The sequence below is a fragment of the Aureobasidium melanogenum genome (genome assembly GCF_000721775.1).
Source record: "Aureobasidium melanogenum CBS 110374 unplaced genomic scaffold scaffold_8, whole genome shotgun sequence".
Classification (NCBI taxonomy): domain Eukaryota; kingdom Fungi; phylum Ascomycota; class Dothideomycetes; order Dothideales; family Saccotheciaceae; genus Aureobasidium; species Aureobasidium melanogenum.
The window spans coordinates 69,692-89,381 of record NW_024470060.1 but is presented as its reverse complement, the minus strand read 5'-3'; the positions used below and the strand labels follow the sequence as shown (position 1 = coordinate 89,381).

General features: G+C 50.0%; 6 protein-coding genes across 6 annotated transcripts; 2 read left to right on the top strand and 4 right to left on the bottom strand.

Moving 5' to 3' along the window:
• Positions 1 to 39: 39 nt before the first annotated feature.
• On the bottom strand, positions 40 to 6,029 carry M437DRAFT_65349 (phosphatidylinositol 3; the record flags this gene model as incomplete). Its single annotated transcript, XM_041024577.1, has 5 exons — positions 40 to 1,524; positions 1,573 to 1,779; positions 1,826 to 2,441; positions 2,498 to 5,971; positions 6,022 to 6,029. 5 exons carry the CDS (start codon positions 6,027 to 6,029, stop codon positions 40 to 42), a joined length of 5,790 nt encoding a protein of 1,929 aa, XP_040880387.1.
• Positions 6,030 to 6,928: 899 nt separating this feature from the next.
• On the top strand, positions 6,929 to 7,458 carry M437DRAFT_65348 (uncharacterized protein; the record flags this gene model as incomplete). Its single annotated transcript, XM_041024576.1, has 2 exons — positions 6,929 to 6,962; positions 7,028 to 7,458. The coding sequence occupies 2 exons, from the start codon at positions 6,929 to 6,931 to the stop codon at positions 7,456 to 7,458; spliced, it is 465 nt and encodes a 154-aa protein (XP_040880386.1).
• Positions 7,459 to 7,994: 536 nt separating this feature from the next.
• Positions 7,995 to 8,513, bottom strand: M437DRAFT_83760 (uncharacterized protein; the record flags this gene model as incomplete). Its single annotated transcript, XM_041027994.1, has 1 exon — positions 7,995 to 8,513. One exon carries the CDS (start codon positions 8,511 to 8,513, stop codon positions 7,995 to 7,997), a length of 519 nt encoding a protein of 172 aa, XP_040880385.1.
• A 514-nt stretch (positions 8,514 to 9,027) lies between these two features.
• Positions 9,028 to 13,451, bottom strand: M437DRAFT_46576 (Spc7-domain-containing protein; the record flags this gene model as incomplete). Its single annotated transcript, XM_041021293.1, has 5 exons — positions 9,028 to 9,692; positions 9,743 to 10,832; positions 11,244 to 11,622; positions 11,869 to 12,278; positions 12,498 to 13,451. Coding segments are annotated over 5 exons (3,498 nt in total), but the record flags the coding sequence as incomplete, so codon positions are not given.
• Positions 13,452 to 13,999: 548 nt separating this feature from the next.
• On the top strand, positions 14,000 to 14,540 carry M437DRAFT_46839 (40S ribosomal protein S11; the record flags this gene model as incomplete). The annotated part of the gene is made up of 2 exons (XM_041021334.1): positions 14,000 to 14,416; positions 14,472 to 14,540. The coding sequence occupies 2 exons, from the start codon at positions 14,000 to 14,002 to the stop codon at positions 14,538 to 14,540; spliced, it is 486 nt and encodes a 161-aa protein (XP_040880383.1).
• Positions 14,541 to 17,867: 3,327 nt separating this feature from the next.
• On the bottom strand, positions 17,868 to 18,449 carry M437DRAFT_65346 (uncharacterized protein; the record flags this gene model as incomplete). Its single annotated transcript, XM_041024575.1, has 2 exons — positions 17,868 to 18,073; positions 18,245 to 18,449. 2 exons carry the CDS (start codon positions 18,447 to 18,449, stop codon positions 17,868 to 17,870), a joined length of 411 nt encoding a protein of 136 aa, XP_040880382.1.
• Positions 18,450 to 19,690: the final 1,241 nt, after the last annotated feature.

Below are 19,690 nucleotides of genomic sequence, written 5' to 3'. Positions count from 1 at the left end.
AAAGAAACATGTTCTTCAGTGACTATATACACCTATTGTCTAGTACGGAATGCCATTGGTGAGAAGTTGGAACTGATCGTAAACACCCGTGCTGTGACTCTTTCCGCTCCAGCGCACAAGCGAGCGCATGAAGTCAGCCGCCTCACGCTCACTCTTGTCGAGTACAAACCTCTCCTTGAAATGCTGGATGGTTTCAGGCTTGAAACATGGCAAGCCTGAATCCAACATGACAACGATCAAGTGACTCAACTTCTCTGCGTGTTGTCTCGAGGCCAGGAATGCCTTGACACAAAGCTCTTCGAACCACTTGAAGGGTTGCGACTGTGTCGATCCGCCCATCACCGCGATCATCTCACTAGTCAACTTGAACGGTGCGCGCTCAAATTTGACACCACCAGGTGCGATATCGAAAATGAAGCCAAAGTCGATGTGTAAGATGTGACCCGCATCGTCGACCATGATGTTGCCGTTGTGTCGATCCTTGAACTGCAACAAATACGAAATGACCGAGTAAGCAGCCATACTCTTGACGAAATTGCTGCGTGCTTGTTGGAAGCGAAGTGAATCCTCGGTTCCGTATTTTGATACCCAGTATTCGTAGAGACCGTTGACCGCTTCACGACCAAGCATGTCACGGGAGATAGAGTTTGGAAGGACATCGATGACACCACATCCAGGGGCTGTGGCTGTCACTCTGTATGGGAAGACATACACGTCCAGTCCAACGTTGTTGAAGATTCCGCGGAAAGCTGCAATCATTTGCAAGGCCAGTACATCCTGACGACAATCGTCACCAACCTTGAAAATTGCTGACTGCCACACCTCGTAGCTAGTATCTTGCTGAGGTCCACCCTCTTCAGCTACGTGATCCTGTTGGTCGTCAACAGCGTCAAGGTCCGGAGCCCTCTCCTTGCGAATACGGAAAGTTGCCATATACGGGGCCTTGGCGTGACTCTGGAGAGGCTTTCCAGACTTTCGATCGATGCCAACGACAACTCCATCGGGATTGCTGGGGAGGTAGACGCCAACGTCGACTTGGATCTTTCGTAATTCTTCTTCGATCTTTGCCTTCTTCTCCGGTTTTGGTCGCTTAATGAAAGGCTTGAGCTTTCCAGAGATGCTTGTTACTTCACTAAAGAACCCAAATTCACGCTCATAGAAGTCTCGATCCTCGTCTGAGAAGCTGGAGATAAGTGAGTCCATGACTTTGTCAAGTGTTGGTTTGACGGGATCGGGAATTTGTGAGTCTTCATCCTTGAAGGCGTTGGCTTTGATATTCCAGATGATTTGATGCGCAAACAGCCCGGAGAACTTCGCAGTCTCGACTATGTAGCGTTCGACATAGCCCAGCAAATCGTAACGAAGCGTCTGCACAATCTGAGGCACGTAGAAGAACGTCACATCGACTGAGTGGCTTTCCAAAGCACGCATAGCGTATTGTACAACGAAGGCATGGTTTCCGTATGCTGGCAGGAAGTATGTCACAGCAGTGATTGGGTTGACCGGAGCCCAATACAATAGGTACTGTGAGCAGTTAGAGACCAATCATCAGTATGTGAAGGTGAACTTTACTTTTAGTTGAGACGAGATGTCATGTGGCATGCTGGTACCAAGCATAATCTGCAGAGCATCGGGCTCATGCAGCGCCTTCTCAGGATAGTTGACCAACAATGACCGAACTTGACTCTGAATAAGTGGCGAGGGAAATCTGAAAGCCATCTGTACAGCAAGAGATGGTGCTTCTGCCCAAGCAGTCGGGACTAGAGCAGCGATTGCGGCCTAGAAGGTCAGTCGAACTCATCACGAAAGATCTGGGAGCACTCACATCATTGGCTTTGCCTTGATGGCTGGTATGCGAGGTTTCCTGTCCCAGAGGAGATAGCCAAACATTGAGTCTCGTAATTTCGTTCTGCAGCAAATGAAGAAGTAAGTCCTGTTTGGCCTGCAAGGGCTGCAATGGAGGCAGTATCTTGGCTCCCATAGAAGTAACGGCTTGAACCGCCAAGATGACATCCGACATGACTTGCACTTCGGCCTTGACTTGCAATTTGTTACCACCATACGACCATCGAGCTGGGAAATTGAACCATCTCAGGGCGGCAGACAGAATTTGGTCCTTGAGCTCCCAGCGAGACTTCTCATCGTAACCAGTACCATAGCTAATGACCCGAAGAGCCAGTAGAATGAGATGGAAATGGACCTCACGAGCAAGAGGGTGGCTGCCACTTCGTCTCAAAGCTGCAAGGGTGACGCGCATCAAGCGGAAGAAGATACGTCCAGTGTGTGGGTTACTCAGTCTGGTGGCATTAAAGTGACTGGAAAGGAATTGGACAAGTCTGAAATGAGGTGCTATCAAATCATGGACTTGTTGTTGGCGTTTGGTGATAGCACTCTTATCAGTAGGAGCAAACTCCTCTTTGACATAAAAAGGATCGAGATGGCTGATATAAATTGTTAGCACATGAACGAGGCGACGTCAAAGGGAAAGAAGACTTACTTGAATGTCTGGCTGAAAATGCCTCGCTTTTTCTGAATAGTTTTTTCCCAGCCTTCGGCAATCTCAACGAGGACTCGAGACTCCAACTGTGGATTTTCTTTGATTACCCCCATCCAGAGAGAAACACCAAGTTTGATGGCTGGTTTGCTGAAAGCCGTGAAAGGAATACCGACCAACTGCTGAGCAAGTCCAAATCGATCGGCATCCACCTTGCACAGCACGGCTGCTGCACGTCTTAGATTGAATCTCAGCTCTTCCGGCGAGGCTGGATGATGATCGCGAAGGTTGTTATTCATCTCTCTCAACGTGGCAGTGACCTCGCGAGCCTGTTCGCTTAGAGCAGATCGTGGAAGCCCAATGACACCAGTCTGCTGTGCGTGCAGGAGCTCTTCGTCCTGTCTGGAGAGTGTGTCCAGATAGCGGTATTCTTGACGAGTTGTATACTGTGCAACGAAATCAGAAGCAGTATTGACACTTGGGTCCATTCTCCGGTCAATGGCGCCAAGTCTCTGGTCAGTTCCTGGAATGAGAGAGCCGAGCTCAAGAGCGAAAGATCTGCCCATCGAGATACGACCATACGACTCCTCATCGTCATAGTCAGAAAGGTATGTTTGCAAAAGTCCTTTCATATCCAGGGGAGCGCGGTCCAGGGTCTTCAATACCCAGCGGCGACATTTTTGTTGGAATGATCGCAAAGTAGTCTGCCTATAGGCAAAATTGTCTGAAAGCTGCAGGGATACATTACCTTTCGCCGAGCTGTAGAACGACTTGCACTCGTATTCGTCAGTCTCTGCTTCCAGACAGCTGATCCACATGAGGCTCAGTAGCTCCAGGAGGGCAAAGAGTGATATTCTTTGGCAAAGCGACGAGGGCACCTGGTCAATGATGCGGTCCGCGGCAAGCGTGGCAACCTGCTGCACCTTATCAATACGATGACAACAGCTTTCCAGCAACCTTGCTAGCTGTTGTGCCAAATTGACGGCCGAAAAGGTCTGACTCCGTCCAGTCATGGTAAGTGCCAAGTAGGTGTCAACTGCACTCAGGGCCACACCTAACAAGCAGTTACTGAGAGCACCACTCTTGAATTTAGGGTCCACAAAGTATTCGAGAGTCCTTGTACAGTCTCCGGACTGAGCACGCAGCACTGCTACCAAGTGGGCGGCGTTCAGGAAGGTAAGTTCGGCATAGTTAAGATTCTTGATGTCCGACTCATGTGCCGGTAAAACACTTATCAATTGCGACTTCAGCTGAACAGCATGTTGAGGAGTCATACCACGACGGAGGACGGTATTGAGATCGATACCGCTTTCTTGTGTGTCGGCTTTGTTGCTATCAATTAAAGATGGAGTATACCATGCCAGAGTCTGGAGCTCTTGCTGATGTTGCTTGGCGAATGATGAATTGAGAGTGAAGTCGTGTGCGATGAGATTGAACCATGCATCGCGACTGAGTGCAGAGACCATCTCCGGATCCTCGAATTGGGTATACTCATAAGGCATGAGTGCGGCGAGGGCAGCCAGAGGGGGCAACACTTGCGAGATCTGGTCAACAGCTAGCTTGTCAACAACCAGAGTTTTAGTGTCACGATTGCTAACATCACTCGTGCTGACAACGCCGTCCAGAAGATGAGTGAGGTATATCTCATAAAGAGGAGACGTTGGGAGAATGCTCCTTGCCATCAGCATGCGAGCCTCCATCACTGCCTGAAGCATAGAAGTATTGCCAGAAGACAATGCCTCAGTCACGTGTCTTGCATAGAATCTTAGCAAAAGGCGCAAATCATTTGGCTCGCTCTGGCAACCTAGAGCAGCAGATCCCATGATGATCTTAGCATCGACAGCTTGGTTGACACGGCCAATTTTCTGGATCAACATTGAGACCGCAAGTGCAGTGATCTTTTCGTTATCGCACTTCCTGGCAATTGCAACAATTGCTTCGATGACTGCAGCATGAACTAGAACTGTCTCCTCGTCATCGTCGGTGACCAGGGATATAGAACTTCCTGTAGGTTGCTGAGTGTAGGAATTCAAAGATCCGTTCATGGTACCGTTCGCGGTTCCATTGCCGTCAATGAACAAGGAAGTGTTTGCCCGATTGGTAGAAGGACCGGTACTGAGCACGTTTCCAAGGCTGTAGAGTGTACTGATGATCAGGTCCTGGGGCAGTACTTGTAAAACGTCCGCGAGACAGTTGGCTGCAATGACAACAGTATCGCTGGTCATCCGTCCTTGTACGATGAACCTAGGTAGGGAACGTGCCAAGTTTGAAGCATAGGCTCTGGATGTTTTTGCGAGGATAGCCATACATTTTAGCGTGACGCTTGCAAGTCTGTCATCAGCAAGTTGGACTGGATCGGACAAGACTCCTTCCAACCAGCCTATAATGACGTCGGCATCGGCGATATCTTCATTCATCAAAGAACAACACAGGAAGCTGATCAAACAGCTAGCCTTGGTCGAAAAGGCCAACCGCTGCTGCCAAGCTGAGCTGACCTGCAGATAATCTGCATCAGCATCAAGAAGAGCAACGACCTCTGTCAGTAGTTCCGTGAGATCCTCTAGTGTCGACTCGTCAACACCATTGCCATGCACCGAGAGATCTTGTGGGCTCTGCTGGAGGAGATAATCCAGGACCTGACCACCTTGAGGAAATTCAGGAGGCATGACCATGACAGTGGCTGAAGCCGCAAGATAACTTGTGAAAGCATGCTGCAGCAACATTGCACCCAATGGTCGTCCCATGGAGGCGTAGACCTTAAGCAAGCGCTTCCACTCTTTGACGTGGATGCCATGAGAATTTCGAAGCGACGAAAGATTTCCTTCGATCGCAATCATGAACTTCTCGGAGTAGAGAGTTCGAAGCTTGCGGATGATTGCAGCGCGCTCTTGTATCGTGAAAACCTGGGGTCTCTGGGCAAGTGCTGTAAGAAGACCGAGAAGCGAGGCGGAAAAGGTGATCGTCTTGGAAGCGTTATCAAGATCCAGAGCAGAGTTTTCGGATGCATTGAGTCGGTCGATGTTTTGTCCTTGATGGACATAAGTATCAATTGTGTTGGTGATGGTCGTGACAACCTGTGGACGCAAGGAAGGAATCCTGAGGCCAATGTTGAGCATGGCCGACGTAACTTCCTGCACAAGCACTTCCCATGGCGAGGGATGGACGTGACGCAGAAAAGGTGAAGGTCGGAATGTCTGAGTCTGAGCTTCTGTTAGATAGAGAGTGATCTGTTGAAGAAGACGTTCGGCATGTTGCAAAGAGTCGATCGAGGACGAGGCACGACACAACGCTATCAAGACTTCGAGTTCACGAAGGCCGATAGGACCTTTTACAGACCCGTCGGAGGAGGTCGAAGTCTTGTAAAGGGAACAAAGGCGTGGTATATCCTGATGGGCTGCATGAGAAGGTGGAGCCTGGGCTGACAGGACAGCCAACTTCTCGAAGGCTTCCCTTCGAAGCGCCCCACGGGACGAGTTTCTGCAGTTTCATAAGTCGGGGTTGACTGACTGTCATATGATTTCACCCACAGTCTCATGGTAGCGGCGATAATCCGATGTTGTTGTTTGATCCCGGAGGAAAAGTGCCAACCACGGATGACGTCTCGCGTTTCGCTAGGGGTCGACTTCACCCGGCGGAAGTTGCTACAGAGCGCTGCATGCTTTCCTCAAAGCCAAGCACTTTCTATTTTCCCTTCACACAACCTTCACGATCGATACTTTAGGTCGAGGTACTAGCAAACGAACATGAGTGCTTTGCATAATCTAGAATCACCAGAGTTCTTCATTCTGGCTGTTGGTCGGACTCAGCGTATCTGAGTACCAGAATAGGTAATCATGTTTGTGCTCTGTAAGCACCACACGACGCTCACTAGCAACTCGCGTCTCCTGCTTGTCTGCCCGGTGACTAATGGCATTTCTTTTGCTTGCTATCTATCAGAGAATATCAACTTCCAACTCCAGCGCACATTTTGTTTTATTTCTTTTCTTCGTTCTTGGCCAAGCGCACTCTTTACTCTTCTCGTCTGCTAGTTGCTATCAAACTCTGGCCAAGATGCACACCATGGACTGCCAAGTGACTTTCGGGCTGCTCCAAGAACATTCACGTAATGAAAACACCCAACTCCTCCTGACCAGGCACGTGAAGAGCAGTGCCTCGATCCATGGCTGAATTGCTGTGTCTGGTGCGAGCGGGAGCCTAGAGGATGCAAATTTCCTTTGTCTCCCTTTGCCATATTCCAGTCACCTCTTTTCTGCGCGATTCCATCTTGCAAGGTCTGTCGTCCGACTGACACGCGCTGGTGCACAAACGGTAAAATCGCAACGTTGAAATCTTTGTCCGTGTTTTGCGACAAGTCTGAACCACCTCGATCTTGACCCCACACACCCTGAACCCGCATCATCTTTGCGCATTCTCAATTGCGACATACTCGAAACAATGGCCAACCTATCCTATGGTCGCGGCGGAGCAGGTATGACTGCATGAATCGAAAGACATTGCAAAGAGGGCTCTGGCTCACTGTAAACCTTTCAACAGGCAACATGGCGCCTGCCTCGCCCAACCTCCAGCCCGCCGACCTCAAGACCCCAACCATCAAGTCCCAGACGTACACTACCGGCAGAGGCGGTCAGGGTAACATGCAGCCCAATGTGCACCCAGACATCACACGCCAGACCCAAGACGTCGAGGCGCACCCTCGCGCCGGTCGCGAACCCGAGAAGAACTTCCAATGGGGCAGAGGTGGTGCAGGCAACACGGCCTCCCTGAGCAAGGATCAGATCGTCGACATCAAGGAGAGAAACGCTTCCAGACAGCGTGCCGAGGAAGCTGCTGCCCGCGCCGATGCTGCTGCTGCTTCTGGCGAGTCCATGGACCAGAAGCCCAAGAAAGAGACCAGGGCAAATGCTATGGGCCACATGCTCCAGCGCGTTATGAGCGGCAACGGCAAGGGCCAGCAGCAAAACTAAGAAGAGTCGGAAAGTTCAGTGGATGGTCATGGCGTTCTTTTGATTTGTTCTGTCGTTTGTCACTTTTTGATACCCATTGGGTCTGCGCTGGAGAGTATTTATTCATGTTTAATTTCATCTGTCTTGTACTTTCTGCAAACAGCTTCTGTGCTCGTTTGAAGTTTACCAGTCCCTCGCAATGCTGCAAAACTTCTGCCCCTGACACGTATATCGTGTCTGGGTCGAACACCCCTAGAAGCATCTGTCCCTCTCCTTCCCTTTCTTGTTTCCTTCCTCTTCATGTGCCTCGAACTTCAACAGCCAGCCTCTTCTCGTGCCAAAACATAACAACACCATTGTAGAAACGCAAAATGCGGTTAGGAAGCTAGGACAGTGACCCTTCGCACAGCGCAGATGGTAACAAGGCACAAACTACACACGAGAGAATGGACTCAACACAAGTCATAAAAGACAACAAAGTAAAATTCATCAAAAGGCATGAGCAAACCCCGACTCCGGGGTATTCCTAAATAGGAATGATCAAATTCACCGCCTCCTTACATACTGCCATTCCAAGGCATTGCCATTGCTTGCGCTCCTCCGACGCCACGAAACCCGGCCGGTTGGGCACCTCCCTGCTTGATGGCCTCCTCTCTACTTCCCAATCTCTGTCGCATCTTTTCCATGATAGCTCTATCTTCATCAGTCTGCTCATGCGGCTTGAACGGGTTCTCGAATCTGCTCTTCTTACGTTCTTTGGCTTGTTCGGTTGTGCCATCACCAAGAAGAGCTGTTTGTTGCTGTTGCTCGGTCTTAGACTTGTTGCGTCTAAGGAACCCGAACCGTGAGGATGAGGTGTTTTCTTGGTGGATGGACTCGGAAGGACCGAGCGTGGATTGTGTGAATACACTCGAGATTTCTGGGTCCAAGGTGGCCTTTCTGGACGAGGTGTAGGGATCCTGAGTCGCTTGTCTTGATGAAGAGGATGCAGGATTGGCTTGAGGTTCCCTCTGTTTGTCTTCGTCTAATCCATCGAAGAGGGACTTTGCAGGTGTGGGTTGAAACATGTGTGGCATATTGATTGATGAATTGTTTAATTGATTCTTGTTGGTATTTGTGGTGTTTTGGTTTATATCCTTCTGAAGATGGGCTGATCGTATAGTGATAGAGCTTTTAAATGCAAGATTGTATGTCTTCTAGCTGAACAAGGCATCAAGGTATATATAAGGCGTCGTTTGAGATACGAGGGTCGGGTGACCCTCGGCTGAAGAGGGAAATAATGGCAATCACCAAGGCGGGGAACTGCGCCCCACGAAGGATCATCGCCAGGACATGCTTGTTTCCGGATAAGCAGTTGAGGAGCAACCAATGACACAGCCGTAGAACGACGATCGAAGGATGGAAGAAACACAAGGCGTAGTAAATGATTCGAATCTCGTCATGTTCATCGTTAAAGTTCATTCCTACCCAATTGATGGCTTGTAGACACTACCATTCACAGCCCGATTAATCCAAACGCCTTGTGCTAAGCCTCCGCGATATATCGCTGCCTGAAAAAGAATAGAAACAATGGATAACACGGCAACAGTGTCAACGTCCCTTGCGCCCGGTCGCGACAAGTCTGGTCCTCAATTCTCTTATGGTCGCATCCCAGCCCTCTGATCCTTGACCTCTGACTCTCTTGCCAACGAACTCAGACATGTTCTTCTCATTGTAAGGCTCGCCATACACGACCTTGGCGTCGACATCAATCTCGTTTTTGATATCCAAGTCTTGTGCATCAGGGTCTGATAGTGTGGCTGTCAATCGCAGACTCACCTTGACCTTGGTCTCAACCTTGGGCAGCAGGATGCAAACGTCGATAGCAAGACGCTCATCACTGAGGATACTGACATTGACAAGCTGCTCAAGAGTCAAACAGCGCACTTGCTCGGCGATGAGTGAAGCAGCGTCCCAGCCTCTCTGCACAAAACTGAGAAGCTGTTTCAGAGAGATAGTCTTTTGATCAAGACATTGCAGTTGTGCACGCATGAGTTGAAGGAAGAAGCGCTTCTCGGTCGTCAACGAGATAGGTGTAATGTGCGTGAGTGAGATGGGCGAGTTTGTAGGGTTTGTTGCATGGGCGGAAGAAGTGATCTTGAAGGATGTTGTGTTGAAATAGAGCTGCAGTGTGTTTGCATAGCTCATTGTGAGGTTGGTACCAGAGGCCGAGGCGATAGCCCAGCCGCTCTGTTTCTCAAGTTGTGCAACTGATGCTATGGTTCTGTTAGTAGAGTCCAAACCCCATATACAATCTAGAACATACCTTTGAGTGATTGGACCTCGTCGATTGTGAAGCCACGGCATGACTCCTTGACACGCTCGGCTTCTTGTATGGCAGCCAAGCTCTCAATCTTGCTTTCCTCGTAAGCTTCGGCAAGTTTGTCCTGCTCGTCAACATCACGCTGAAGACTAGCCAGCATGCGCTTGCGCTCTTCAATCTGTTCGTCAACTTCAACAAGACGAGCACGAGAAGCACGCAGCTCCTCTTTCTCTTCTTCGGAAATTGCAGCTGCAGCTTGCTCTAGCTGTTCCGCTTGTTTAAGAAGACCTTCGTAGTGCTGAAGCAGGTCAGGAAGCACAGAGTCAAGAGATTCTTGCTTCTGTCCCAAGACCTCGGCATCCGCGTCAAGACCTGTCTGGATTCGATCAAGGCCATCTGAGAGGCCATCCAGAAGCTTACTGCGCCAGTCATACCAAATTTCCTTGCTTTTCATTCTGGCGTTCGTCTTGGCATCTCTCATGTTGCCATCCAACTGAGATTTACGCTCAGAAGTAGCATTCATGTAAGCCTGGAAAAATGGTGGAGGATCGTCGTAGACCTCAGCTTCCAGTGTCTTGAGGAATGATTTGCCTTCGGAAATGTATTTTTTGAGTTCACGGCAGGCATGCTGAAACAAGTCGAGCATAGGCATCGTGCAAGCACCTGCAACAACAGCTCCTTCGAGATCAATGCTCTGATCCTCACCGTCAGCCCCGTGGGGCTCGCTAGGCGTGGGAGCAACAGTGTGTCGACGTTTCGAAGCGGTCAAGTCCATGAATTTGATACCCGCGAGGTCTAAGAACTCATTAAGCTGGACTCTTCTTGCTGGAGGACCGGATTTGGGCACAGCAAATATGTTCTTAGCAGCTTCGAGGTCGAGCAGACCAGGTGCATTTCGGTTTTCAACAATGAATGGTGTGGAGGTCTTGGGCGTCGCAATCTTCTTCGGGGTCATCATCTTCTTTGCCGGTGACTTTTTGGGAGTTAAAGCACGAAGACGCTTCAACGGACTTGTACCAGCCTCCTTACTTGGTGTTGAAAGGAATTTGATCGAGTCTGCAAAGGTACTGCGAGACTCATCTGTATGTTGCTTCTGTTGCTCAGGGGTTGCTGCAAATTTGACAGGAGAACTTCGCAACTGCTTCTCGAGAGATGGTGACGTTGGATTGAGTTCCTCAAGATCAATCTGCTTAGGTGTGGCAACAGTTGGACTTCGCGTCGGAGATCCAGCCATAGAAACGGCTGTATGATGGTGCACTGGTGAAGGTGCGGATGGTGTTTCGGTAATTTGCGGTGTAGTGGTTGCCTCGGGAATTCGTGATTCGACTGTGGTAGAACTGCTGGTCTCCTGTTCGGTGACAGGCAGAGAAGGATAGCTGACTTCACCCATTGGTTCGTCGTGCGCTTCTTGCTCGAGCGCTGGAGAGTGCTGCTCGATCTGCATCTCATCTACTACTTCTGCTGAAGCCATAGCTTTTGTAGGAGTAGGAATTGTCTCTTGGACCTGCACGTCCTGCTGAGGCTGGCCTACCGCAAGACTGATTCTCGCGCTTCGACGGGTAGAAACGGGACTCTTGCGCGATGATATCTTTGAGACCGGACTCTTCGGGACAGATGCAGGGGTGGGGGCCTTGATCGCAGGGCTCTTGTGCACCGAAGCGGGCTTCTGAGCCGAGCCATTCTGCCTGACGGAGATGGGGCTTGTTTGGGCCAAAGGAGTGTGCTGAGCAGATTCTGAGCTCTTCTGAGCAAAGTGTGGACTCTTTGTTGCTGACACTGGTGTCTTGCGGACAGACGAGGGGATCTTCTGAGCAGTTGATGGGGTTTGTTGCGCAGACGAAGGAGTCCTTTGTGGTGCAGGACTCTTGCGAGCAGATCCGGGACTCTTGTGGGTGTGAGAGGAATTGGGAACGGCTGGACTAAAGAAGGGCAGAGTTGTGGGCTCCTTGGAGGCAGATTTGCGGGCAGAGCTCCTTCGTGAACCTGCAGAATCCTTTACAGCAGAGCCAGGTGCTTGCTTCTCGAATAGCGGTGTCAGAAGCTTCTTGGCTGTCAAGTCACGCGTCTCTTTGAACCGATCTTGGTCTTTTGGTGTAGTTGGGATATCTGTTCGGGCAGGCGATGGAGACTTTTGAGGTGTGGCTGGGCGTTCGATAGCGGTGGCGGCCTGGTGCTTCAGGATGTTCCCAACGACGGCAGTAAATTCCATGGACATGTCCTCGTTACCTTCTGCATCATCTTCCTCGATGATGGACGGTTCCCTAGGCGACTTGGGCTGTTGTTGCTGTTGCTGTTTGATGCCACCCACTGCCATGGTAAAGTCCATGGTCTGCTCATCCATAACGGATGAAGCGCCAGAAGAGCGGCGACTACGTGAACTTAATCGCCTGTCTTTCTTCACCGGAGATTGTTGTCTCTCTTGAATCGCGCCGACTGCTACAGTCAAATCCATGGTGGCATCGCTTAGAGACTGGCGAGCTGAGGACGAACGTCGGCGCTTCGCATCGCGTGCTTGAGCTACGGTCCGTCTTGTCGGCTCCTCGAACATGGGCTTCTTCACTGATGGAGAAGCAACATCTTCTGTAGCAAAGCTCTCAAATCGTCTTTTGAGGGCACTGCGAGGCGGCTGAGCTTGTGGGTTCCATTGATGGATCTTCCCAACTGCCTGAGTCAAGTCCATCGTCTCGTCCCCAAACGAGACGGTTCTCTCTGGAGATTGTTGATAGAGATTTTGGTGCGACTGAATAATGCGACCGACGGGTCGTGTCATGTCCATGGTCATGTCGCGAGTCTCGTCCTCTTCTTGCTCTTGTGGTTGTGCTTGAGGCTGGTTGGCGGTCCAGATGGTGCCCATGGGTTTGGTCATATCCATTGTCATGTCTCCCTCGTCTTCAGTCTCTTCTTGCTCATCCTGAGGCTGCTGTTGGGGCAGAATACGGCCTACTGCGTGCGTCATATCCATGCTCATATCGTCATCTCCTTCATCTTCATCGTCTCCAGGTTGTGGGCCAGGGCGAAATACTGAGTCGAAGGGATTGTTGTTTTCTTGGTCTTCTGCGGCAAAGTGCTGACCTTGAGCCCATGGTTTGAAGGCGTTTGTGATTTCATCGCCAGCCATTTCCATAGACATATCACCATACTCGTCGAACTCAATGCCACGAGTACCGGCTTGAGCAGCAGCTTGTTGCAAGGCAGCTTCCAGGCGAGCGCTTGAGCCGGTGCTGTCTCCAGACTGCTGGGAGAGCAAAGTGTTGTCTCCTTGATCCAGGCTCATAGCCGTGCTTTCTCCATCGTCTTCAGACTCGACGTCTTCTTCAACATCGCTACTAGCTTCGACATTGCTACTGCCGCTGACTGGAGATGAAGAATAGTCGTCCAGGTCGTTGAAGTTCATGGGAGGAATGGCAGAGCTTCGGCGACGCTTCTGCTGGTGAACGTCGCGCTGGTGTTCAGGAGATTGTGGTAAGTCATCGTCGTCATCGTCTGCTTGCTCTGGCGGAGTGGAGGGAGGATCTGAATCGGGATCTTGGTGTGCTCTTGCATGATCGGAAGAGTTTGATGAGGCGGTGGCATCGCGCATGTACTCGATGACGTCCCAGGTGTGGAGGGTTGCTTCGGGCGCAAAGGATACTCTGCGGTTGGCGAGAGATTTGCGACGGGCTTCTCGCCTCTTGGCTTCATCTTCTTTGGATGGGAGGATTGATTTGACTGCAGAAGGAGGGACTGACTATTGGAGTATCAGTTAGCAAGTGAGTGCAAGTGTGCGACGAGTACAGAGTCGGAAGAGGGATTGTTTACTGGTCGCAGGCGCGTGACTTACATCTTGACCAGCAGCAGGATTGTTCTTGTTGCGAGGCCTCTTTGGTGAAGGAGACTTGGCGAAGCCCAGCCGTAGCGGCGACTGGTTTTCTTTGTCGTCTAGGTCAATCATGGTGCAGTGGTTGTCGCATTGGGAGGGGACCGAGGAAGGAGGACGCCAGGGTGACGCGACCTTGATGCAGGAAGAATCGATAACAACAAACAAGCGCCCGCGTCGGGGGGAAGGTTTGCCGAGCAAAAGCCTGGAGGCCGCGAGAGCTAGCACGGCGGCCAAGCAAAGTGCGTGGGCGAAGCTGATTGGCCGTTAGCCGAACACACAGCCGACGCTGATTTTGCCCAAAGTCGTTCGGCTTCGCAGCGCCTGCGAATTCTTGCGTGCGACGACAAATTTGACGACTCCCATCCCACGGTACTCGACCTCCATACCGACAATCAATCAACATGGCCACCGAACTTGCCGTCCAGAGCGAGCGCGCTTACCAGAAGCAGCCTCACATCTTCCAGAACGCCAAGAAGGTCCGCAAGACTGCCCGCGCTGGCAAGAACGGCCGCAGATGGTACAAGGACGTCGGTCTGGGTTTCAAGACCCCCAAGACCGCCATTGAGGGCGACTACATCGACAAGAAGTGCCCCTTCGTCGGCGAGGTCTCCATCCGTGGCCGTATCCTGACCGGCACCGTCATCTCCACCAAGATGCACCGCACTCTCGTCATCCGCCGCGAGTACCTCCACTTCGTCCCCAAGTACGCCCGTTACGAGCGCCGCCACAAGAACCTCGCCGCACACGTCTCGCCCGCTTTTCGTGTCGAGGAGGGTGACCAGGTCACCGTTGGCCAGTGCAGACCTCTCTCCAAGACCGTGAGCCTCCCTGAATGCCACATTCAACTACAAACACCAATACTAACAACACCAGGTCCGCTTCAACGTCCTCCGTGTCCTTCCCCGCACTGGCAAGGCCGTCAAGCAGTTCAACAAGTTCTAAGCTGCTCGCTACCGCAACAACCATGGTCATTTTCGGGAGTCTTCTCTGGGATGGGGCATCAACGCAGGCGACAGGAAGAGCAAAATAGTCCCTTTTCTGCAGCCTTGAAAAAGCAACGTGCCTTTTGTCGCATCTTTTTTTCCTTTCAAAATACCATCACACCCCCCAACGACACCCGCCTCGACACTCAAAAAAGAAGGAAAAATATGGCTTTTTACGATACTTGCACAAGGAAGGGTTGTTTCTTTTGTCTGCGCCAGCTTGGGATCGGACGTATGCTGTGTCGTAAAAAGTCAATGCCACACGTTGAAACATGATTTTCTTTTTTCTCTCTGCATTGCTTCCTCTTGCGGTGTCTTGTCTTGATGCAATACGACAGCTAATCCTAGGTCAACGATCACGGCGGACCGTTGCGCACATCACCAAATCAACAACGTTTTGCCCTGGACACGCTCATTTACATTTCTGATGCGCCGGCTTCATTCAACATCGAGCCTCATGCTGAATCAAAGTCAATAAAGCGTATCCTTCACGTTATGACTAGATTACAGTCTGAATCACCATCACTCGACCTGTACCCATGTGCGACATGCACGAATGCAACAAAGCTGGTGATCATAGTCTGCTCTTTTCGGTTTGACCTGTCAACTCTCGTAAACTTGCGTCGTACCTTGTTTCCTGTTCCTTATGATCATGCATGTTTTGGTCACTCGCCTTTACGAAAATGTGACACTAGATCTCAGACCTTAGCAGGTAAGCGATTCGAAGAATGTCTGTTTCCACCTCAATTCTCGTCAGTCTTCTTCTCAAGACACCTGCCTCGCATTCACAAAAGACAACAATGTCACACCTGTTGTTGCATCATGTTGGCCATTGCGATGCTAACTCTCCCTATCACGGTTTCTACACACTAGCAGCCCTTCCTGATTCGTCACCGTCAAGATTTCAACACTCCGCCCTCATTTACCTCGCTCGATTGATCTTTCTCACCCATATTGTCCCTCTTAGCCCTGCCCAAAACGAGATCATCTTATAGCTTACGGCCCCTTTCTACCCTACTCTCCTTACTTTCAGCCCTTACTCTAGTCCTTGCCAATCACGCCCATTGGCATCTGCTTACAATGTCCTTTTTTTTTTCATCCTGAACTTTGCATACGAAGCAGCTGGAGTTCAGCATACTTGCCGTGCATCAGCCCATCGAAGATCAATCGGTTCTGCCCCTGATTTTCATACAAACTTGCAGGATACAAAGCCACCAGATTTGGCTTCTAGACATAATGGTCACGATCTGAACAATCTATCGGTGCACTTGTTCTGCCACTGTTCCAAATAAGCCATGCCTTCGATGACTGTCCATTTTTCATCGCTATATCCTGCTTAACCTGGCAAAGAGACGAAGGCATCGGCAGCTTCACAGGATTCACGGGAAATAAGACCCTGCTTCCTTTGCTGCTTCCTTTACATATCCATTTAAGAAGTGATTCTCTCCTTGCCGTTGCCCAGTAAAGTCATGTAAGTCTTCTAAAAACTTTCTCTTCTCATCCACGCACTCCTTTGAGACAAAGTGATCCTCCTCTTGTACTGTTCTCTAGGCTCAAGTCCCTCATCCTCAAAGTTTGTTTGAGTTTCATCGGCTTGCTTATAAGAAAGAACATGTTCCATATGTTCTTCGTTCCCTCACTTGTTCAAATTGAAGTCATACCAGTCCCCAGTATTTCTAGGTGCCTATCCGATACGCCTGCAGCTGGGGTACGTGGGCTATATCTTCGTCTCGCTAGTGGTCTCAATCACGGTTCCGTAAGGGAACACACTGTCGCGAAGGACCCTTGTTAATGTGTGTCATTTCTGATGTTGATAGCCTCTACGGATAGTGAAAAAAGATAGCAATGGTCTGTTCGAGACCTCTGACTCTTGCTTCTTGACTACACATGCTGATATGCTTTTGCACAGGGTACAAGTCACGATACGAGATGGTGGCACTTGCGCCTGCATCATCGGTAGGAAAACTGGATGCTCATGTGACAGATAGCCTCCATGTCAGATTGCCAGCCCTCACCTGACAAGAGAAAGATATGGTAGTCAAGTATCGATCTGCCATTGGTATCTACTCACTCTTCTGGTTGATTCACAGGGCAACGTGTATCTGAAGTGAGTATGGGCATGACTGTATGCAAAGCCAGGTCTTGTTACAGCTCTGATGCGATATGTACAGCAGTACATGCTGAGTGAGAACCTGCGTGTATAGCAATCTTCGAGGAGGAAGGGGCGATCATGGCAACATGCTTGAACTTCCACATCGTTCGATCAACCTCGTCGACCTGTTTTTAAGACAAGGCAGATGTGGATTTTGACGAAACGTAGCGGTATGGATGTGCTGATAGATGAGTCGTCGTACTCGTCACGCTTCACCATTTGCAACAAAATGGATATATCCACAACAACTCACTTACCCAGCACAAAACTGATGAGGTACATGCTGAGAGACTACACAAGCACGAAAGCACGAAACGTACGACGAAAAGACGTCACAGAACGAAGATATACTCGATTGAACTATTGAAAACATGGTTGAAGGTACAACCCTGTCTCACATCGCCAGATATTACTCGAAAATTCAGGTGCATATTTCTTTAGTAATTACTGACGACTGTTGCTCTCGACAGGAGTAGAGATTGGACACACAGATGGTCAAAGTAAGGCTTGTTTCATATACACAAAGTTCGAATCAGTCTTGTCAAAAGAGCTTCTTGCCCATGTCATAAGTGCTTGAGAAGCACTTCTATTTTGAGCCAGTCTGCTTCGCTCCGTTTCGCCAGAAACAGACCCGAATGAATAATGAGCCAATCGAAGCTACGCAGAGACCTGACGCAGATAGAAAAGAAGCAGGTGATACTTTTGAACCGCCAAAATCAAAGAAGTTTGGATACTTTGATTGACTGCTTGTGCGTCTTCTTTGATGCAGTCGTTAAAGTAATTGAAAGTCCAGTCCGCCTCTATGTTGCTTATTTCCGGATCCTTTGAGAATAGGCGGTCAAGATTCGTCTATCTGTGTCATCACATCCACACTTGCTGCAATTGTGGCTTGTTGCTCTTGACCCTTCCAACACCTGTCAGTGGTTCTTATCCGCGGCAGGATTGGCTGAATCTAAACCCTTTTCTGTCCTTGAGGCCCAATGATCTTGGTGAAAGATTTTGATTGCGTCCATCGACCATTCTGGACTTCTGTCGTCCATGATCGATCAACGTTCAATAGGAAGGGCTATACGCGGCTCAAGGGTGCATATAACAAAATGTCATAAAGTTCCCCCGGACCGTTTCTATGCATCTTTAGACCATGATCCTAACTCTCGGAGTGATTATCGGCGCAAAGTCTGGAACTAGTTCCTTGTCACAAGCATGTCGGTCGGTCGGAAGGGTGCGCCACAACTCGTAGTCAGCGAGCAAGAGGGTCTCGAGGTGAACGCTGCTCGATGCATGAGCGTTTGACACGCTATTTTCTCGTAGAAGCAAGGCTTCACCATGCTCTTCATTGCCTGAACAGGATCGTTGTAACACGTCGCGATGGTTACTGGGAATTCGTGGCGCTGTCCGCGTGGGAGTCAATCAGTCATTACGCTATGCATAAGTGTACCAGTCCGTACTTTGAGCATCTCAAGGAGACTAGAGCCTGGCAGTCGGAAACCGCGGCAAGTCTCCTCACTTACTGTGGAATAGGCGGTCACGTAATTGGGAGAATACGAGGCCAGTATTTCGACCACACCAGTGACACTGCCACGATCTCGACTGCTTGTGAGTATCTCTTGTGAGAAGAACAACGATCACGGGGTTCCCATCGGACTCGAAGTCTGCTATCGGAACACGTTCCGAATAGTACGCATGTTGGCCGCAGTTGGCGAAGGTGGCATGCATCTGGTATGATGTTCCCGTATAGTGGGTTTCAGATGTGTCAGTGCACAGAAAGGATCTCCCTTTGACCGAAGCTATTCTAGCATCAATCGTTGAACTTGGTCAAGATGATAGAGCACCGGCTCATATTGCCATTCAGGGCAAAAGAACATTAGAGGCTGGGAGAAGGGTTCCAAACGATTGTATGATGTTCTGACCCACCAGTTTTAGATTGATGCAATCCGCGAGCCAGGTTGCAGATTGCCATTTGCAGACTCTCAAGTGAGCAATAGGATGTAGGAGATCAACATGGCAGATCGTTCCTATGCCGAGTCATTCGCTGCTGTGGTTTATTGAAAAGATCGAGCTGGGTACGGGGAGCACTGTGCCCTGACTCGCCTCGTTCCGGAACCGATGAACTACTTCTTTTTGTTGATCATGTCCCACTGTTGCTGGCACTCTAGATGAGCACCAACTCACTGAGACAGACATTTTGATGAAATAATTAATAGGTCTTGCATACAAAGTTGGAGGATTTGTCTTTACGGCCGCAAGGAAAAATAGAAACGTGGCGTGGCGGATAAATTGCTTCGTCGAAAATGTGGTCAATGTGTTCTGGAAGGTGGACCCTCTGCCGTTCAAGGACAGGATGCGGGATGGACTGTTGCATACCGTTCGCTTATAGGCGAGTCTTGCACATGGAGGCAGAACCATCGCTTGCGCAACAGACCTGGTATTTCGCTTGCGCAAAACACGCGATGTAACCGATTACGTGCCTCTTCAGGCGGCGGGATGGATGACGGCAGCATCATGATGTGCTTTGGTCTATGGCGATTGCAGTGACTCCATGTTTGATCTTCTTCGCTATTCGCGCGGGTCGAAGGAAGGGTGTGCCGTAGTTCAGCAACCCGTTGTGTGGGCACGAGCGGACCAAGCGATATCCGATCTTTATTGACGTGTGTCAGAGACTTGAGGTCAAGTGCTATCAGTCATACATACAACAACATGTAATGGAAATGCCGTAGCTGACTCGACAAGCTGAAGACAGGATGGGATGACTCGAGAATATAGGACGGCATGTAGGATGCATGTAGGGCTATTCCGTGTCTGCCCACGCCTGGCTCGAGTGCAAGCATCATCATTCTTTGGCAAACCGTCTATGAAGTTGTGCTCGGATGTGCCCTCTCCTTGGTGCAATAATGGTGTTATCAGACATGGCTTGGTCATGGTATGAAGACTGCACCAATAGCGTCTATAGCTTGAGC